Source organism: Salvia hispanica, chromosome 2 (assembly GCF_023119035.1).
Source record: "Salvia hispanica cultivar TCC Black 2014 chromosome 2, UniMelb_Shisp_WGS_1.0, whole genome shotgun sequence".
NCBI lineage: Eukaryota > Viridiplantae > Streptophyta > Magnoliopsida > Lamiales > Lamiaceae > Salvia > Salvia hispanica.
This window is the reverse complement of record NC_062966.1, coordinates 10,775,490-10,791,636: the sequence shown is the minus strand read 5'-3', so window position 1 is coordinate 10,791,636 and position 16,147 is coordinate 10,775,490. Positions and strand designations below refer to the sequence as shown.

At 34.3% G+C, this 16,147-nt stretch overlaps 3 protein-coding genes across 8 annotated transcripts; all 3 read left to right on the top strand.

Annotated features, from left to right (window-relative positions):
* Window positions 1–2: 2 nt before the first annotated feature.
* Window positions 3–882, top strand: LOC125206262 (CAX-interacting protein 4-like; the record flags this gene model as incomplete). The annotated part of the gene is made up of 1 exon (XM_048105542.1): window positions 3–882. A coding segment is annotated over one exon (645 nt), but the record flags the coding sequence as incomplete, so codon positions are not given.
* Window positions 883–5,495: 4,613 nt separating this feature from the next.
* On the top strand, window positions 5,496–11,278 carry LOC125203837 (ATP-dependent DNA helicase Q-like SIM). Of its 6 annotated transcripts, none has more exons than XM_048102319.1 (16): window positions 5,496–5,618; window positions 6,209–6,810; window positions 6,899–7,118; window positions 7,193–7,303; window positions 7,506–7,695; window positions 7,935–8,235; window positions 8,613–8,686; window positions 9,168–9,224; window positions 9,366–9,446; window positions 9,715–9,778; window positions 9,865–9,964; window positions 10,043–10,126; window positions 10,208–10,295; window positions 10,423–10,524; window positions 10,691–10,783; window positions 10,865–11,278. In XM_048102319.1, exons 2-16 carry the CDS (start codon window positions 6,219–6,221, stop codon window positions 11,147–11,149), a joined length of 2,442 nt encoding a protein of 813 aa, XP_047958276.1. In that variant the 5' UTR covers window positions 5,496–5,618; window positions 6,209–6,218; the 3' UTR covers window positions 11,150–11,278. The 6 variants fall into 6 exon arrangements, with proteins under 6 accessions (XP_047958276.1, XP_047958272.1, XP_047958275.1 ...); XM_048102315.1 differs by having other exon boundaries at window positions 8,613–8,836; XM_048102316.1 differs by having other exon boundaries at window positions 5,585–5,682; window positions 8,613–8,836.
* Window positions 11,279–12,561: 1,283 nt separating this feature from the next.
* LOC125204667 (heavy metal-associated isoprenylated plant protein 35-like) lies at window positions 12,562–13,763 on the top strand. The gene is made up of 3 exons (XM_048103374.1): window positions 12,562–12,800; window positions 12,867–12,942; window positions 13,015–13,763. The coding sequence occupies exons 1-3, from the start codon at window positions 12,771–12,773 to the stop codon at window positions 13,680–13,682; spliced, it is 774 nt and encodes a 257-aa protein (XP_047959331.1). The 5' UTR covers window positions 12,562–12,770; the 3' UTR covers window positions 13,683–13,763.
* The last annotated feature ends 2,384 nt before the right edge of the window (window positions 13,764–16,147 follow it).

The following is a 16,147-nucleotide window of genomic DNA, read 5'->3' as shown; positions in this document are numbered from 1 at the left end:
ATGATGCCATCCAAGCTGCTGTCTTGTCCGGATTGGAGAAGCTCAAAGGAAAGAAATTGAAGAGTGAGGATAGCAGTGAGGATGAGGAGAGCGAGAGTTCAGATACAGATTATGATTCGGAGTTGGAGCGTGCTATAGCCCAGAAGTTCGGGAGAAAAGCTAGTGGCAGTGGTAGGAAGTTGAAGAGTAGAAAGAGGAGCGATAGTGATGAGTTAAATGATGGGTCGGAGAGTGATGCTAGGGAGAGAAAGAAGAAGGAGAAGAGAGACAGAGGGAGATCAAAGAACAGAAAGAGTGCAAAGAGAAGGTGCAGCAGCGACTCTGATGATGAGGATTCAAGCAGGAAAAAGAGGAGGAAAGAGAAAAGGAGGAAGAGGGATGATGATTCCTCTGGGGGGGAGGAGGAGGAGGAGGAAGGCAAGCGGAGGAGGAGGAAGAGTAAGAAGGAGAGGAGAAGGAGGAGGAGTCACCGCCGTGGGAATGATTATTCCTCTGATGATTCTGTAAAGCAGCGCCATAAGCGGAGGAGTCGCAGGGCGGACTCAGAATCTGGCTCTGGTGACAGTGAATCGGATGATTGTCGAGTAGGAAGGGACAAGAAGCGGTCTGATAAGAAGAGCAGGCACCGTCGTCGTAGAGAGGACTAGCTTGCTTCTATCTTTAATGATTGCACTGTGTTGTGAGTGTTGAGTTTGGTAACAATTTCTGAATGTGGTGTTGATGGAAACCGATTATCTGCTGTTATTCAGTTTCACCTAGTTTGTTGTTTCGATGCCATTTTCTTTCCTTCTGATTGTAAGAATACCAATCTTTCTTCTGTATGAATATATAAATGATTCTCTGGGATGAACACATAATTCAATTGCAGATTGTTAATGTTAACCGAGTCACTTATGTTTGGTTTGGTTTGGTATGGTTTGCCTAATTAATGGTGTTTCTCTTAAATCTTAAACCATATAATTTTGCCGCCTTCAGAGAAAATTTTAGTACTCATTCTTCGTTCGTATAATAGTGAACTATTTTGTCATTTTTGTCAGTTTGCAATATTATATACTACTTCTCCTCACATTTATTGTGGGCATGAGTTTTAAAAAATATAAAGAAAAGTGGGTTAAATAAGTTAGTGGATTATGGATCTTACTTATATATATATTAGTTTTATTTTATAATAAAATGTGAGTAGAATTGATTGATGGAATGTGGGATCCACTTACCAGTAAAGTGAAATGTGACTCTTATTGTGGGACGAACCGAAATGACAAATTGTGACACTTATTTTACGACGATGGTAATAGTTTCTTATTTTATTTTAGTAATTATATTCCCCACGACTTATTTATTCTACTTACAACATGTTCAATAAAACTAATCAATTCTAAATCTATACAATATATAAAATGAGAGTTTTGGAGAAATTTATAAGATTCCCATTTAATTTAAAAAAATTATATTAAATTAAATATATATAATTTAAAATGGAGTGAGTGGGAGGCTTTTAAGTGGAGTGAGTAGGAAGTTTTACTGTGTCACGTATGATTAAGTGGAGGCTTTTAAGTGGAGTGAGTGGAAGGTTTTACTGTGTCACGTGTTTTACTATGTCATTTAAATTTGGTTTAAACGTTTGATTAGAATTCCAAATAAAAATATATTTTGTCCTTTCATCGAATGCATGTAGTGTGAATTGTTCGATGTGTACTTTCATGGGTCTCATCTTATGCTTTGCTCTACGGATGATCGTTTTAATACATGTTGATTATTGATTTTGTGCATCGCAAATTGATTTTATTCCTTATTTTATTGTAGTTTTAGGTGAGGCGGGCGACTTTAAAGATGATAAACGAGTTATTTTGCATATGAGTTCTGTTGAAAAGTGACGAATTGTGAAGAGTTGAAGGTTTTAGTTTATAATGATGAGATTGATTTTAATTTTAAAGTTAATGTAGTGTATAAAGAAGTTTTAAAAATGATGAGTAATTTTCCATTGTGTTTAATTCTTTATTGTGATAGATTTTTATCTTTCTATTCCATAATTTAATGTTTAAACATTATATCATGCGATTTGTTTCAAATTTATTATGCTTCAATGTTGATTTGTATAGATTTTTACTCTAATATAACTAAAATTGTAACACATATTCTTTATTATTAATATTGATTCTAATTTTATATAATTAATTTAAAATTTAAAATTAATATTTTAAAAATATATTAATTTATGTATAGGGTTAGAAAGAATACTACTCCCTCTGTCCCACTTTAACAGTCCCATTGACTTTTATGCCCTCATTTTGTAAAAATGATAAAAAATAATTAAAGATTAGAAATGGTAAATTAAGAGAGAGAATAATATAGAGAAGAGTCTTATCTACATTATTGTCTCTCTTACTTTACCATTTCTCCACTTTAACTATTTTTTATTATTTTTATAAAAAGATGGTAGAAAAATCAATGGGACTGCTAAAGCGGACGGAGGAAATACTAGTGATACTTTGTAAACACACGATAAAGAGTATTTTTTGCCGCGGAAGTGCTTTCGCTCCTATGTTAACTTTTGATTAATCAAAGAATGATTCTCACATACTCCTATTGCAGTACTCCATTACACTATGTCAAAGCGAAAAACAAAATTTAGTGCTACTCCTAATGAGTAACTTAGGGTTTGATATATGAGTACTACATTATTATCATCCATTATCCATATCCTAAAAAATAAATATAATTGAATATTTTGAAAATATTTAATTGTTTTTAGATTATACTCTCTCTGTACGTGAATAAGAGTCCCGTTTTCTCATTTTAGTTCGTCCGCGAATAAAAGTCTCAGTTCACTTTTACCATAAATGGAAATAAGGTCTCACCTTCCACTAACTCATGTCACTCACATTTTATTTAAGAGTGAACTACATAAATGGTACTTGATCTTTCACTTCGCACATAAATGGTACATGATCTTTATTTTATATTGTTTTTGGTACCTTGTGACAAAAATAGCCTTAGGTGTACCAAACATATGATTTTTTTGTTATGAAGGATATTTCTGGAAATTTCAATTAAATAGTACTACCAAACATGAAATTAATTTTTCTTCCTTTCTTATTTCTTTTTTTCTTTTTCTTTAGTTTCTTCTTCTTTCTTTTTTTCTCTTTAGTTTATGTTTCTTCTTGCTTCCTTTTGCTTTTATCTTCTTTTTCTTCTTTCTTTTTAGTTTTTTATACATACATCTAATTGCATTCATAATTAAATCAAGAACAAAATATCTAATTAAGTTAATTATTTAAAGTAATCAAATCAATTGAATATGTTTTATTAAATTACTTTATACTCATTTTAAGGTTGAAACGCCTAACTAAAAATATTCAACTCTTTATATTATTATGAATACAATTCACAATTATTATAATTTTTTTACATAATATTATATGATTCATAATTTATATAACTATACTATAATAATATTATAAATATAATTGTAACTATAATTATAATTAACTATATTTGAATGATATTAATGTTAGGTTTGGTATACTGAAAAGCATGTTTCGAGCAAGTTTCGCTCGAATAGAATCTTGCTTGTATACCTAAAACTCTATAATCCACTTTTAATCCGATTCAGTATTATTCGAGCAGTTTCGCACGAATAAAATCAATATATTATTACATTGTGTTTGCTTGTGCATTTATAAGATGTTTTATAAACATTTAAATGCATAATAAGTAAACAAAGTCTAAGTCTTTTGCTTAGCAAACCGGTTGTGGGCGTCGTCCACTTTAAGATAACACGGTCAGATCTATACAATGCTTTGCAAAAGAAAAAGAAGAATTTCACAACCTAGATAGGTTTTGGCTACCTATCGTGAAAGGTTGCAATGTCAGTCCGCATATTTCTAAACCTTACTGAAATAAGATGACATTGGTGTGGTATAGCACTGAACGGATCTAACAGCAAGACGTGTCTTTATGCTATCTACTGAAAGACTAGGTCTTGATAAAATACTATTTCTTAATCTACATATGTTAGCATTGAGCATACGGTATTGGTTATACACTACTTTGACTTATCAAATGGTGCGGGTTTTTCGCAACCCAATAATCCCGATATATTGGGTAGTGGTGATTAATATCTAGCGGTGCTAGGATTGCTATTATGTTGAATCGTGCACGAGGTGAGTCTCGTTTGATAATGTCCTCAAGAGGAGCTCGAACAAGGTTTTATTATTCGGAAAACTGGCCAGTTGGAGTTTTATCGCTCTATGAATAATAAATAAATGTTTCTTGCTAAGTAAACTCTTGGAATTAATAAGATAGTAATTAATTAAGTCCATAGCAGACATTAATTAATTAATGGACATTTATATCTTAAGCGCGGGAAATAAATAATAAACAAAGTGGAAACCCGGATTACTTGTAATTTCGGATTTGGATGGCGAGTGTTCAATATTACTTCTGTAGTGGCTGCTCGTAATATTCCAATATAAGCTTGTATTAAATTGTGGGTTCAATTTAATTAGTAAAAAGCTAATTGGGGGAGCCCATATCCAAAACCTTCCGTAGATCCCTGTCTGGGCCCAAAAGGAACTTAATATAAATAGGAGAATAAATGAGACATAAATCATAATTTTTTCAATAGCAAAATTTCGTCTCCCTCTACCTAGAGGAGTTCGAATTTCTCTCCTAATTGGAGAAGGATTTCTTCTGTCTTCTTTATTCGAGTCCTAGTATTTTGATGAGATCAGCTCACCCTGATATCGAGATACAATTCGGGAACCAAAGAGAAGATCCGTGGCCTAGTATTGAAGATCATCACGTGGAGAAGGCGCGAGCAATCGACGATTCTTTGGAGAATCAAATCGGTAACTCTAAACCGTAGAAATCATGTTTAGGATTTATATTTTCTAAGCATGAATTATTTGCGTTCTAGCATGCAATTATTTGTTTAACATGTGAATTGATTAATCGCATAATCGGTCAAATAGATCCTCGTTTGATTTATTTGTTTTGTACAAGTCTTCCGCTGTGCAAGGGGCACCAAACCCCAACAATTAAAGAATTATTAATTTATAACATCAAAATAATAATATTAATATTGATTAATAATAATAGTATAAAGAGTGAGGATAATGGGAGATGGTATTATAATATCACTATTGGTACTAATTTTATGTATGTCCAAAATATCCTCTATGACATAAATGGAATATGTATTTATTTAGAGGACATTTTAGGAAGAAAATTGCAACAGGTACCCAAAATGTGATTAATAGGTAAAAAAATGATATAAAATAAAGATTAGGTATCATTTACATGTGAAATTGAAAGATCAGGTATCATTATGTAGTTAACTCTTTATGTAAAACTAATATATAAAAGGGGGACATCTGTTCTACTAACTTTTTTCTGCGGACGGAGGGAGTAGCAATTTATTAAATAAAATTTTAAAAATTGTTGATAAATTATTTTTTAAGATTATAAACTACTCTGTTTAGTTTTTGGCTGAAGGGAAATGAGAGAATAATTTGAGTCGTTGATTTAGTGAGTGGTCTGGGAGGGGCACCCAGCAATAAACGACGCCGTCCGATTTCAAATTTCCAACTCTCTCTCTGTATCTGGCGGGTTATCAGGTTTTGCTTTCTGCCGGGAATTTCTTTCCGCTCTAATTTCTAGTTTTATTTGTGTAATTCAAAGGTAGAAGACAGCAGAATCGCAGCATTGCCTCTTTTAGTCGACAATTTTTAATTCTGCAAATTCGAAGCTATTTGTTCGATGTTCAGTTTAGGTTTATAAGCAGCTTGATTAGGTAGTGCTAAGCAATCTAAGAAAGTCTCTACTTATGCTGCTCTATACAGAATCTTGATATATTAACATGACAATTGAATTATAATTTGAAACAATATTTTATCTTTTCTTTTCTGTTGTTGATCTGGTTGAGTCATTTCCATTGTTGCAATATCAGTACGCTAATGTTTCTAGCTTGCATATCCTGTTTTATTTTCCTACATTTATTAGGATTAAGTCAATTGGTATTGAAAATTCAAACTTTGGGCAGATTGCTATTGAAACAAAAAGGAGAGGATTTTGTTTAGTTTAGATATTTGGGACAAAGTAGCCATTTTGCAATGCACATTTGAATTATTCTTTAAGGTTGCTTCTGGTTCTTTACTTTGTATGTATGTTCAGTATTGATTGGTTCCCTGGTTTATTCTGGAAGCAGTTTGTGCAGCATGGATGGGAATGATGTGGCCTCAGATCAAGTCATTGCTGAATTGCTAGATATGGGGTTTGATATCTTAGACATCACACAAGCAATAAAGGCAGTGGGTGCATCACTGGATAATGCAATCGAGTTTATCTTGAATAGCTCTCATAGAAATGACAGGAATGCATCAGCGAGTTCGATGTGTCCTACGGACAACAAAGTTACTAGGAAAAGAGGCACTTCCTCGTTTAAGCCTCCTGCTAAATTGCGACAACAGAACATAACAGAACAACTGAAATTGTCATCTGCACCCAAGAGAATCAAGACGACAGGTGTTTATAATGCTTCAGTCTCTAATACAAATTTCTTGACATGTGGAAAAGAACCGGTCGTTTCTTCGACTGTCAAAATTGATTTGGATCTCTGTCAAGAAATTGGCATGGTGCCATCTTATTGCAAAAAAGATGAAAAAATGTTTGGATTGGATTGGGAAAGGAACGCAAATGATCTTCTTCAGAAGAATTTTGGATATTCATCCTTGAAGGGCTTTCAGAAAGAGGTTCTTGCAGCCTGGATGGCTAACCAAGATTGTCTAGTTCTCGCAGCAACAGGATCTGGTACACCACTCATGCACCCTTTATGCAGTTGTTTTCTCAAACCCATCAATCAAGGACATTTTTCTTACTTTTCAAGATTTTTTGGTAGGAAAATCATTATGTTTTCAGATTCCAGCTTTATTATCTGGAAAGGTGGTGGTGGTTATCTCACCATTGATTAGCTTGATGCATGACCAGTGCTTGAAACTAGGAAAGCTTGGGATTTCAGCTTGTTTCCTGGGATCTGGTCAAATCGACAAGAGTGTTGAAAACAAAGCAATGAATGGTGCATATAGCATCATTTATGTCTGCCCAGAGACTATTATAAGGTGAAGTGTCTATAATACTTCTTCCGTTTAAAGGACTCTCCAAACTTTGAATGATCTGTTCCATTTGTTTGCAGATTAATGAAACCGCTTCAAAGCTTAGCTGAAACCCGTGGAATTGCATTGTTTGCAATTGATGAAGTTCATTGTGTTTCGAAATGGGGACATGATTTTCGACCTGACTACAGGTTTATATTCTTCAGTTCCCTTTCTTTTAAAATATGACATATGATATAGACATGTTATGTGATTCTATTGAATTCTTATGTTATCTGAAGGTGATAGGGTAGTAGTCACAGAATCTTGTTTGGTTAATCAGTTGGAAATGTTCATACAACAATGTAGAATAACATAAATGATCTCTCACCAGTCTCTTCTTATACATCTTAGGCGACTGTCCATATTAAGACGGAGCTTCAGTGCTGAGCACTTGAAATGCCTAAAGTTTGACATTCCCTTGATGGCTTTGACTGCCACTGCAACTATTCGTGTTCGTGAAGACATATTAAAGTCATTATGCATGTCAAAGGAGACGAACATTATCACAACATCATTTTTCCGGCCAAATCTTCGTTTTTCGGTCAGTGCTGTGTTTCAGTCATCATCATTCGTTAGTATTTTTCTGTTATAGATCGCTAACGATAGTCTATCTAATATCTATAACTGTCATCTAGCTCAGTTGGATAAATGTTATTGTTGCTACTTGTGCTGAAACACTATCTAAGTGTATTTGCATATAGCTGTCTATGTTATTTAATGATAAGGTTTACATGTCCTCTATCTCTCAGAAGTAAATGGGTTATCTGTTTACTCATGCAGGTAAAGCATAGTAGGACATCTGTGTCTTCCTATGAGAATGATTTCAGTGAGTTGATAAAGTTGTACACAAAAGACAAGACAGCACTCAAAAAGTTTGTACTGAAAAATCTTGATGGTGGCTCTAAAATCTCAAGTTGTACTCCTAATGGTGGAACATCTGGATTACGTGAAATGCGCAGAAACATGAATGATAGTGATGATTCAGATGATGATGGTTTTCAGGACTCTCCAGAGGAGAAATTGTCTGTTCAATTTCTGGAAGATGATTATGATAGAGTGCAAGGAGCTGATGACTTTGATGGTATTGGAATAATTTTTTTATATGAAAATTATATTTTTATCTATTTACCAAATTTATGTAATGGTTACCAGTGTAAGAAAAAAGGTGATGTGCTATAATTTGCATGTTTCTTCCCTTGCTCACATATACCAAATTATAACTAATCACTTCTTTTTGTCTTCACTATAATGTTCAACTACTTACTCTCATTCACCTTTCTAGTTACTCTCCACGTAACCAAGGACCAATTAATCAACGTTGCCATCTAAAATGTGTTCATCATCTGGCTTCCACTAAGAATAGTTATCATTATTTATTGTTATTGTGGAAATAAATATGTGATGCATGCTTATTTTATCCATCTACAAACTTTTCGATTTAACTGCGTCCATTTTCAGTTTTTTATGGCGAATCTTGTGGACGCTCATCTCTAGAATTCAGAAGTTGTGGGACTTCTGACTCCAACAATCTGGTGAGTAAAGCAGGGAAAAGACCAGCACTACATCAAGGACATCTGGAAGAAGGACCAACAATAGTATATGTACCTACTAGAAAACAAACTTTGAGCTTAACTAAGTTCCTTATAAGTGTTGGTGTAAGGGCAGCTGCTTATAATGCCAAGGTTATAGTCTCTTCCATGTGAATGCCCAAAGTTTAAGTTGTTAATTTTTGTCAATTGTGTTCTCCATTTTAGTATCCTTATCATATAACAGAAAAGATATGTGTATTGATCTCTTCAGAGAATGACCATTCAAATAACTTTAAAGTTATCTACTTGCAAAGATCTATCTAGTCTTTGTAGGAAAATCATCATTTGCACAGGCTCACACATGCTGATTTAGAATACAGGGCATAATCACATGTTTTGGATTGTGTTTTCAAATACGTAAAGCTTTTCTTGCCTCTACCTGTTTGATCCGTTGTGTAACTCATGTTCTAGCTTTTCCTTGTAGTTGCCAAAGTCACATCTCAGGCAGGTGCATGGACAATTTCATGCAGATGAGTTACAGGTAATGTAGTTAATGTGAACAAGTGATTTGGTGCTGGAAAATGGTGTTGCATGTAACAAGGGGAAGTATCTTCTACCTTGATGCCTGCTTTTTTTTCTCAATAATAAACTCATAATACAATTACTTACACACCTATTTCAGGTGGTCGTTGCTACTATTGCTTTTGGAATGGGGATTGACAAGTCGAATGTCAGACGGATCATTCATTATGGTTGGCCACAGGTGTCTGAAAATTTTGTTTTTGACATTTTATTGATCTTTCTGTTTACCGTGATCATTGGTAAAATAATGCAACATAAGCATTCATTTCTTCATGCAAATTTGCACACTGCAGATTTAGGAGTATGTCAGCATTTTGTTTATTGATTATCCTACATCTATGTGTTCATGTGTGTGAAGTATCTATTTTCACCTTCCATTCTGTGCTTTATAGAACTTTTTTTAGTGTCTAAGGGTGTGTTTCACCTTTCTGTTGGACTATATTATACAGAGCTTAGAAGCATATTACCAAGAAGCTGGTCGAGCAGGTCGGGATGGAGAATTAGCAGACTGTGGTAAGTAGTATTCATTTGCATGAAGTTTGTGGTTTCTGAAAGAAGTCTTGAGCATTTATATGACACAAGCACTTTCTTTGGTGCAGTGCTATATGCTAATCTATCAAGAATACCTACTCTTTTGCCAAGTCAAAGAAGTGAAGAGCAGACAAAACAAGCATATCAGATGTTATCTGATTGCTTCAGGTACATCATTTTACTTCTCCAGTACATTTCCTCTTACATGCTTCACTATGCTATACAATCCTCTTCAATTATTGGCAGGTATGGAATGAAAACTTCTTGTTGTAGAGCCAAAATGCTTGTAGAATACTTTGGTGAAGAGTTCTCTACTGGCAGATGTAACTTGTAAGTTACAATGTTACATTTCTTCTGTTATATGACACTTTTGTTCAACATAAAGTTCAACTGGCTTTCTTGTTATAAAAGATGTGATGTCTGTACCAATGGGCCGCCAGAAATTCAGGATTTGAAAGTGGAGGCAACACTGCTCTTGCAGCTTATTGCCACATATTATGTGGGTACCCTTAAGGCCTTTGTATATTTTTCCTCTTCATAAATTTCTTCTTGACTTTTCCATTAATTCCAAACTAAATATATCTTTCCCTTATAATATACATTTACATATTCCACAATGTATTTAGGCAAATAAAACTTGTCAAGGTGAATTCTCCAATGATGTTGAGTCCATGAAGTTAATAGGGAACCCAAATATTAGAGCATTTGTCCGTATGATAAGAGAAGAGGTAAATGTTCTTGTTTATAACCCCAATGTTTTATTTTTATAAGCTTCGTATATTTTCTTCAGTCCCTGGAATCCTCAGAACCTTACCTATTTAATAGTGTGTGCACCCAATCACTTGCATATTTACTTTTCATAGTATTGCCTTTCAATGTCCTTGTTTTCTGCAGAATCACAAATATGCTGCAAGTGACTTCACATGGTGGTGTGGTCTTGCACGTATATTAGAAGAAAGAGGGTTCATAATCGAGGGAGATGGGATGGTATGATCTTATTCTCATTCTCTCTTTTTGCTGCACATTTCCAACTAGATTGATTAACTCCCTATGTGTGATAACATACAGAAGCATGTCCAGATAAAGTTTCCAGAACCAACAGAGTCGGGACTGCAGTTTTTGAAGTCAGATTCGGAAGAAGCATTTCTTGTTTACCCAGAGGCAGACATGCTGCTGTCGACAGAAACATGCAAATCATACTCCAGTTTCTCAGAGTGGGGGAAAGGATGGGCAGATCCTGAGATTCGTCGTCAGCGCTTGCAAAGGAGAAGGGGGTCGAGGAGGAAACCAAGATCCCGTAAGCCTAACTTGAGCACTGTTCGGGGGCGGCTATCTGCTAAACTCACAAAATAGATACTTCCATATTGTATTTCATCATCAAGAAGAAGATCCGCATCATGTCAACAATATTTTTTAACATGCATTGTTAATTACTTCACCAGCTAGCTGGATTTACTTAATGCATAAGCTGGTTTCAGTCCATTTTCGAATCTCGTTTTAATTCATACAAGTATATATTATCTTACACAAATCTTTTTAATACAATCAAAGAGAAACCAATCTTCCACATGTCTAATTTACATGTTTTTCCTATCAAACATTTTTAATACTACTATATTTGGTAAATCACTCATACCTACCCTTTTATACACCTTGTATCTTTTATATGAAATCTTACCAAATAGGAGTACGTTTTATCACGTGAATTCCCTTTAAAATGTTGTAACTTGTAAGTGTGGTCTCTATAGAGTTGCCATTACATTACAAATTTCAAGCACAAACTCTTCCATATATGTTTTCTATAATTCTATTTGTAGTTGACGTTTCTTTGCCAACTCCATCATCCAACATCCACAAACTGAGTTGATTCTTTTCACAACGATAATTAATTAAAGTGCATTCTGCAACTGAATTTGTGATAGTAATATTTTTTCAAATTTAGCTATAACATATCGTTTTTTCATTTATGAGGATACCACGTAATTACTTTATAATTACTTCATATTATATACTATGAGATTTCAACAATCTAATGCAGTGAAATGAGGGTATTTTTATGCTGGAAAGCCCATTTATAATTTATACGTCACAAGTCCAAAAGGTAGAGTGAATCATTATGTTTTGATTTCAAATTCGAATTGAAAACCTTATAACACGAGTATCTTTTATGATTGCGAGTAAGTACAATATGATTTCTATTTTTTATAATTCTAACCGTAATATCACGGCTAAACTTGAGGTGAAATGCTAATAAAAATCAAATATTTAATTGTACGTTGTTCAATCACAAAATGATGGAAATAGCTAGGATCATATTGAATTACTACCAATTAATAGTGTAAGTAGAAATATAAAAGGTTGGTTTATTAAAAAGTAGCACATGTAAACCATAACATTGAACCTTGTAGCTTGCTGGTCCTACCAATAGCGATGCTCTAAGAGGAACCACTTAAATGAAACTTTTTGGCATAAAATCTACTTTGATTAATATTTAATATAAACTTAAGTCTGAAGTTTCAAATTGCCCTGCGCGAACTTGCTGGAGAATTCTAGCTAGGTCTTACTTATTGTTTATAGCATGAAATTGATTCATAATTTTGAATGAAAAAAAAATCTTATTCCCTATAGATAAAATAATACTAGTACTACTTCAGTTGTATTCAAAATATAACTATCACGGAATTGATTGTGGTTATAAAATAGGAGAATACAAGATAAAAATAGAATGATGAAATGAAATCGATCCATTAATGGGAAGTATGAATAAAAATAAATATGATACAGTAAATCTACAAATGAATTACTCCCTTAATTTCGTTATTTGTTGAATTAGGAGTAGATCTTAAAATTGAAGCAGTTATAAAACTCAAAAGTGATACTCCGTAATATGCAGAGTGTTTCCTTTTGTTAAAGCCAGCCATTCTTATTTCTTCATCATTTCCCCCTCTGCTTTTCCAAACTCTCTGTCTCTCTCATGGCGGAGGAACCCATCAACCATCTCAAGGTACGTCTTCCTTTTCTCCTCGCTAGGTAAGAGTATTTGTTGGTGTAATTAAGTAGAAACATGCAGACTACAATCATCAAAGCTTCCATCCACTGCCAAGGCTGCAAAAGAAAAGTCCACAAAATTCTCTCTCAAATCCAAGGTAATTAATTTCTTCTTTCTCCTTAATTTCCTTTTAATTTTGTTGATTAATTTATGTTTCTATGTGTTGAAGGAGTGGAGCATGTAGACATCGACGCGCAGCAACACAAAGTGACGGTGAAGGGCAACGTCGACGCCGACGCCTTGATCAGAAAATTGATCAAATCCGGCAAAAACGCCCAGCTATGGCCACAAGAAGAAATTATTCCTACAATTGGAAACAAGAAAGAGATGAAAACAGAAGAAAAAAACGACGCCGTAGAAGCGCCTCCCGCTTCCGGCAATAAAGGTAAAACCACCGAAACCGCAGGTGACGGCGGAGGAGGAGATGTCAAAAAAGCAAGCGCCGGCGCCGACGTAAAAAGGTCAGAGGATGAGGAGAGCTGCTCGGCCGCGCCGGAGAAAAGCGACGGTGTGGCTTCTGCGAAAAAGAAGAAGAAGAAGAAGAGAGTGCAAATTGACGGAGGATTGGAGAATCCGGTGCCAGCGAGCAATGAGAGTCCCACGCCTACACCGTGTCATGATCAATTTCCTCCGCCTGTATGCGCGGTGAGCTACAATACGGCGTATCCTAGTAGCAGCTACACGGCGTCGTACTACACTGCGCCTCCACCGCATGCGCACGCGTATATGCACCAGATGGAGCCGCCGCCGTTGGATTCTGAGATGAATCAACGGCAGCCGTTGGATTCTTTTGAAATGTTTAGCGATGAAAATCCAAATGGATGCTTTATTATGTGACTCAGATATATTGACCTCTGTAGTATGTTATGTATAAGACTTTTTGACTTTCAAATATGCATGTACAATTATTTTACTTTCTATGGTAGTATATTAAAAAATCGCTATGAACTAATTTTGGTATTTATTTCACTAAATCGGTTGCGAAAATAATTATGAACTTTGATTCTATTAAATTTGCCATGATATTGATTTTCTCCAAATCAAAATCTGAGGTGGTAAGTCGGAATTCGAGTTTTAGCATATTGGTGAAAAGTTTATCGTTTCATTTAGTCAAAGGGGAATCTGCAGACAATTAGTTTGTTAATGAAAGAATATGATTTAAGTAGCCAGTTCTCAACTGTTTTTCTAAGATATCGAAATCATATGATTTAAGTTGCATGCATTATCCTTTTAATTACTGTACTATCTAAAAATTTAGTCTTTACTCTTAAGTTACACTGGAAAGTGTATTTTATGCTATAGTAAAATGTACAATGCACTAATAGTGTATAATACTAATCACAAGTAATTTTTTCTAAAAAAAGTACTCCGTAGTAATACTAGTAATATTAAACGAATAAAGAAAAATCCATTAGTTAGGTGGAACAGATAAAAAAGGAAAAGGTGGGTTAAACCAGTCCAATTTACTTTTCCGCCATCTTTGATTAAAATACTCAATGAATATGATTTGACATACCTATGTATTAATTTAATTTATGATAATTAATGCAGTATTTATACTCTTAAACAACTTGGCAAATTTTTTTCACAAATTATAAGCTTGACATTGATGCCACTTCCACAAAATAATGTGGAGTAGGATTTTTCCCCCAGAAAAGTGTATCACAACCATCTAATTTTTTTACCTAACTATTCAAAGGAAAAATAAAATTAAATCCTACTACTGCTACTCAATAAAGTGATGAGCATATTCAAGCAGAATCCAAATGGAGTACTACTTGGTAAACGCCCCATTCATAATCTAACACGTACTCAATCTTTATTTCATCACTTCTAATTAATTAATTAATTTACAGTTGCAATATTTCCTTAACTAAAAGGGATGTTGAAAATCATTGGTTTGTTTGGAAGCCCCATTTCGTAAGGCAATTATTCAATGTGATGTGTAAAGTAGTAAAATAAATAAATTAGTGCATCTATCTTTGACACCTAGTTTTTGGTGTCTATTTTTTTAAAGTTGTTGCTTTTCATCAAAAGTTGCAACCCTGTGTATAGGTTTTTGACCATTTTCAAGTCCTTTTCCTTTTTTGGTTTACATTTTGGTTAATTCTTGAAGTATATTTTGTTTTATTCGGATAGAGGTAGAGACAACTCAAATTGAATCGGATACGTCTAGGAGATGAAGTGTGTCCTTGCTCCTTGGTTTTATTATAAGTTTATAACTATAAGATGCATAAGTTGTCTGATCTCACTTCTTTGATTTACTCTAAGACTGTAACTAAATTTTGTCTTAATTATAGTTGTTGAGTAGAACACACTATAATTAGTTGGTGTATGTTTAAAACAAATCCGAAAATTCACCAAGGAATAATAATTTTTTTAATTTATTGATGTACGTATAACGTATTCCTAAATAGTACTCCAAAATGGCAAATACATGATGTTTACTTTCAGAGTTTCAGTCTCTCGTTAGAGAGTGAGGGGTGAATTTTTCAACTTCCTTTAATGTGACCAGTTGTAAAATTTAATAGGCAAGATAGACCCATTTATTAAACATCGTTGTCCATGTTCAATAATATTTCAATAATATAATGAGCATTGATGTTCATGTAACAATCATGCAGTATGTGAAATGATGAGCTCGACGAAGGTATTAATAAAGAAGTTATTTGGTAATGATAACTTCCACTGAGCATGTTTTAACTTTTAACCAGTGATATACAATTGACAAATAATAAGTCTTAGAAGAACCATAATTTTCCAACAATTTTACACGAGAATGTTTAAGGATTAATACCTTTGCCCATCCCTTACAAGTGCTCCCACACCTTTTTGACATGGAGATGAAAACGCTTGTTAGAGATGGAGGAAATATCATATTTTGTTTTTTCTTTTACTAAGACAATTAAAATCTTGATTTTCATAAATGAATATATAAAACATATGGTAAAAGCTATTTACATCATAAATGGAAGTTGTTGGAGACTCGGATCAGATTTAAGAAATTGTGGAATGTCAATGCATACATAATGTGATAAATACTTTATTTCCTATATATAGAGTAGAATTATTATTCAACTTTGCCTCACCAATAACTAAAGTTAGTACTACTAGTAAAGATAAGAGCAACCACTATAGGGGCGGCGCGCCGGCCGCGGCTTAGCCGCGGCGATGTATAGGGTGGAAGGCGTCCGCCCCGTGGGCGGACGAATCTCTTGGGGCGGAAGGGCCATCGCCGGCTTTGCGACGAGGACGGGCCGCATGAGAGAGAATCGCGGCGGCCGCCGCGCCTATCTATTGCG

What these genes read in the sequence shown, in the direction of transcription:
- LOC125204667 (XM_048103374.1), top strand. Translation starts at nt 12,771, where the DNA reads ATGGCGGAGGAACCCATCAACCATCTCAAG. An exon ending in AACCCATCAACCATCTCAAG is followed by an intron (nt 12,801 to 12,866) that starts GTACGTCTTCCT and finishes AGAAACATGCAG; the next exon opens with ACTACAATCATCAAAGCTTC. An exon ending in AATTCTCTCTCAAATCCAAG is followed by an intron (nt 12,943 to 13,014) that starts GTAATTAATTTC and finishes TATGTGTTGAAG; the next exon opens with GAGTGGAGCATGTAGACATC.
- LOC125203837 (XM_048102315.1), top strand. Translation starts at nt 6,219, where the DNA reads ATGGATGGGAATGATGTGGCCTCAGATCAAGTCATTGCTGAATTGCTA. An exon ending in TTCATTATGGTTGGCCACAG is followed by an intron (nt 9,447 to 9,714) that starts GTGTCTGAAAAT and finishes TATATTATACAG; the next exon opens with AGCTTAGAAGCATATTACCA. An exon ending in AGCTTATTGCCACATATTAT is followed by an intron (nt 10,296 to 10,422) that starts GTGGGTACCCTT and finishes CAATGTATTTAG; the next exon opens with GCAAATAAAACTTGTCAAGG.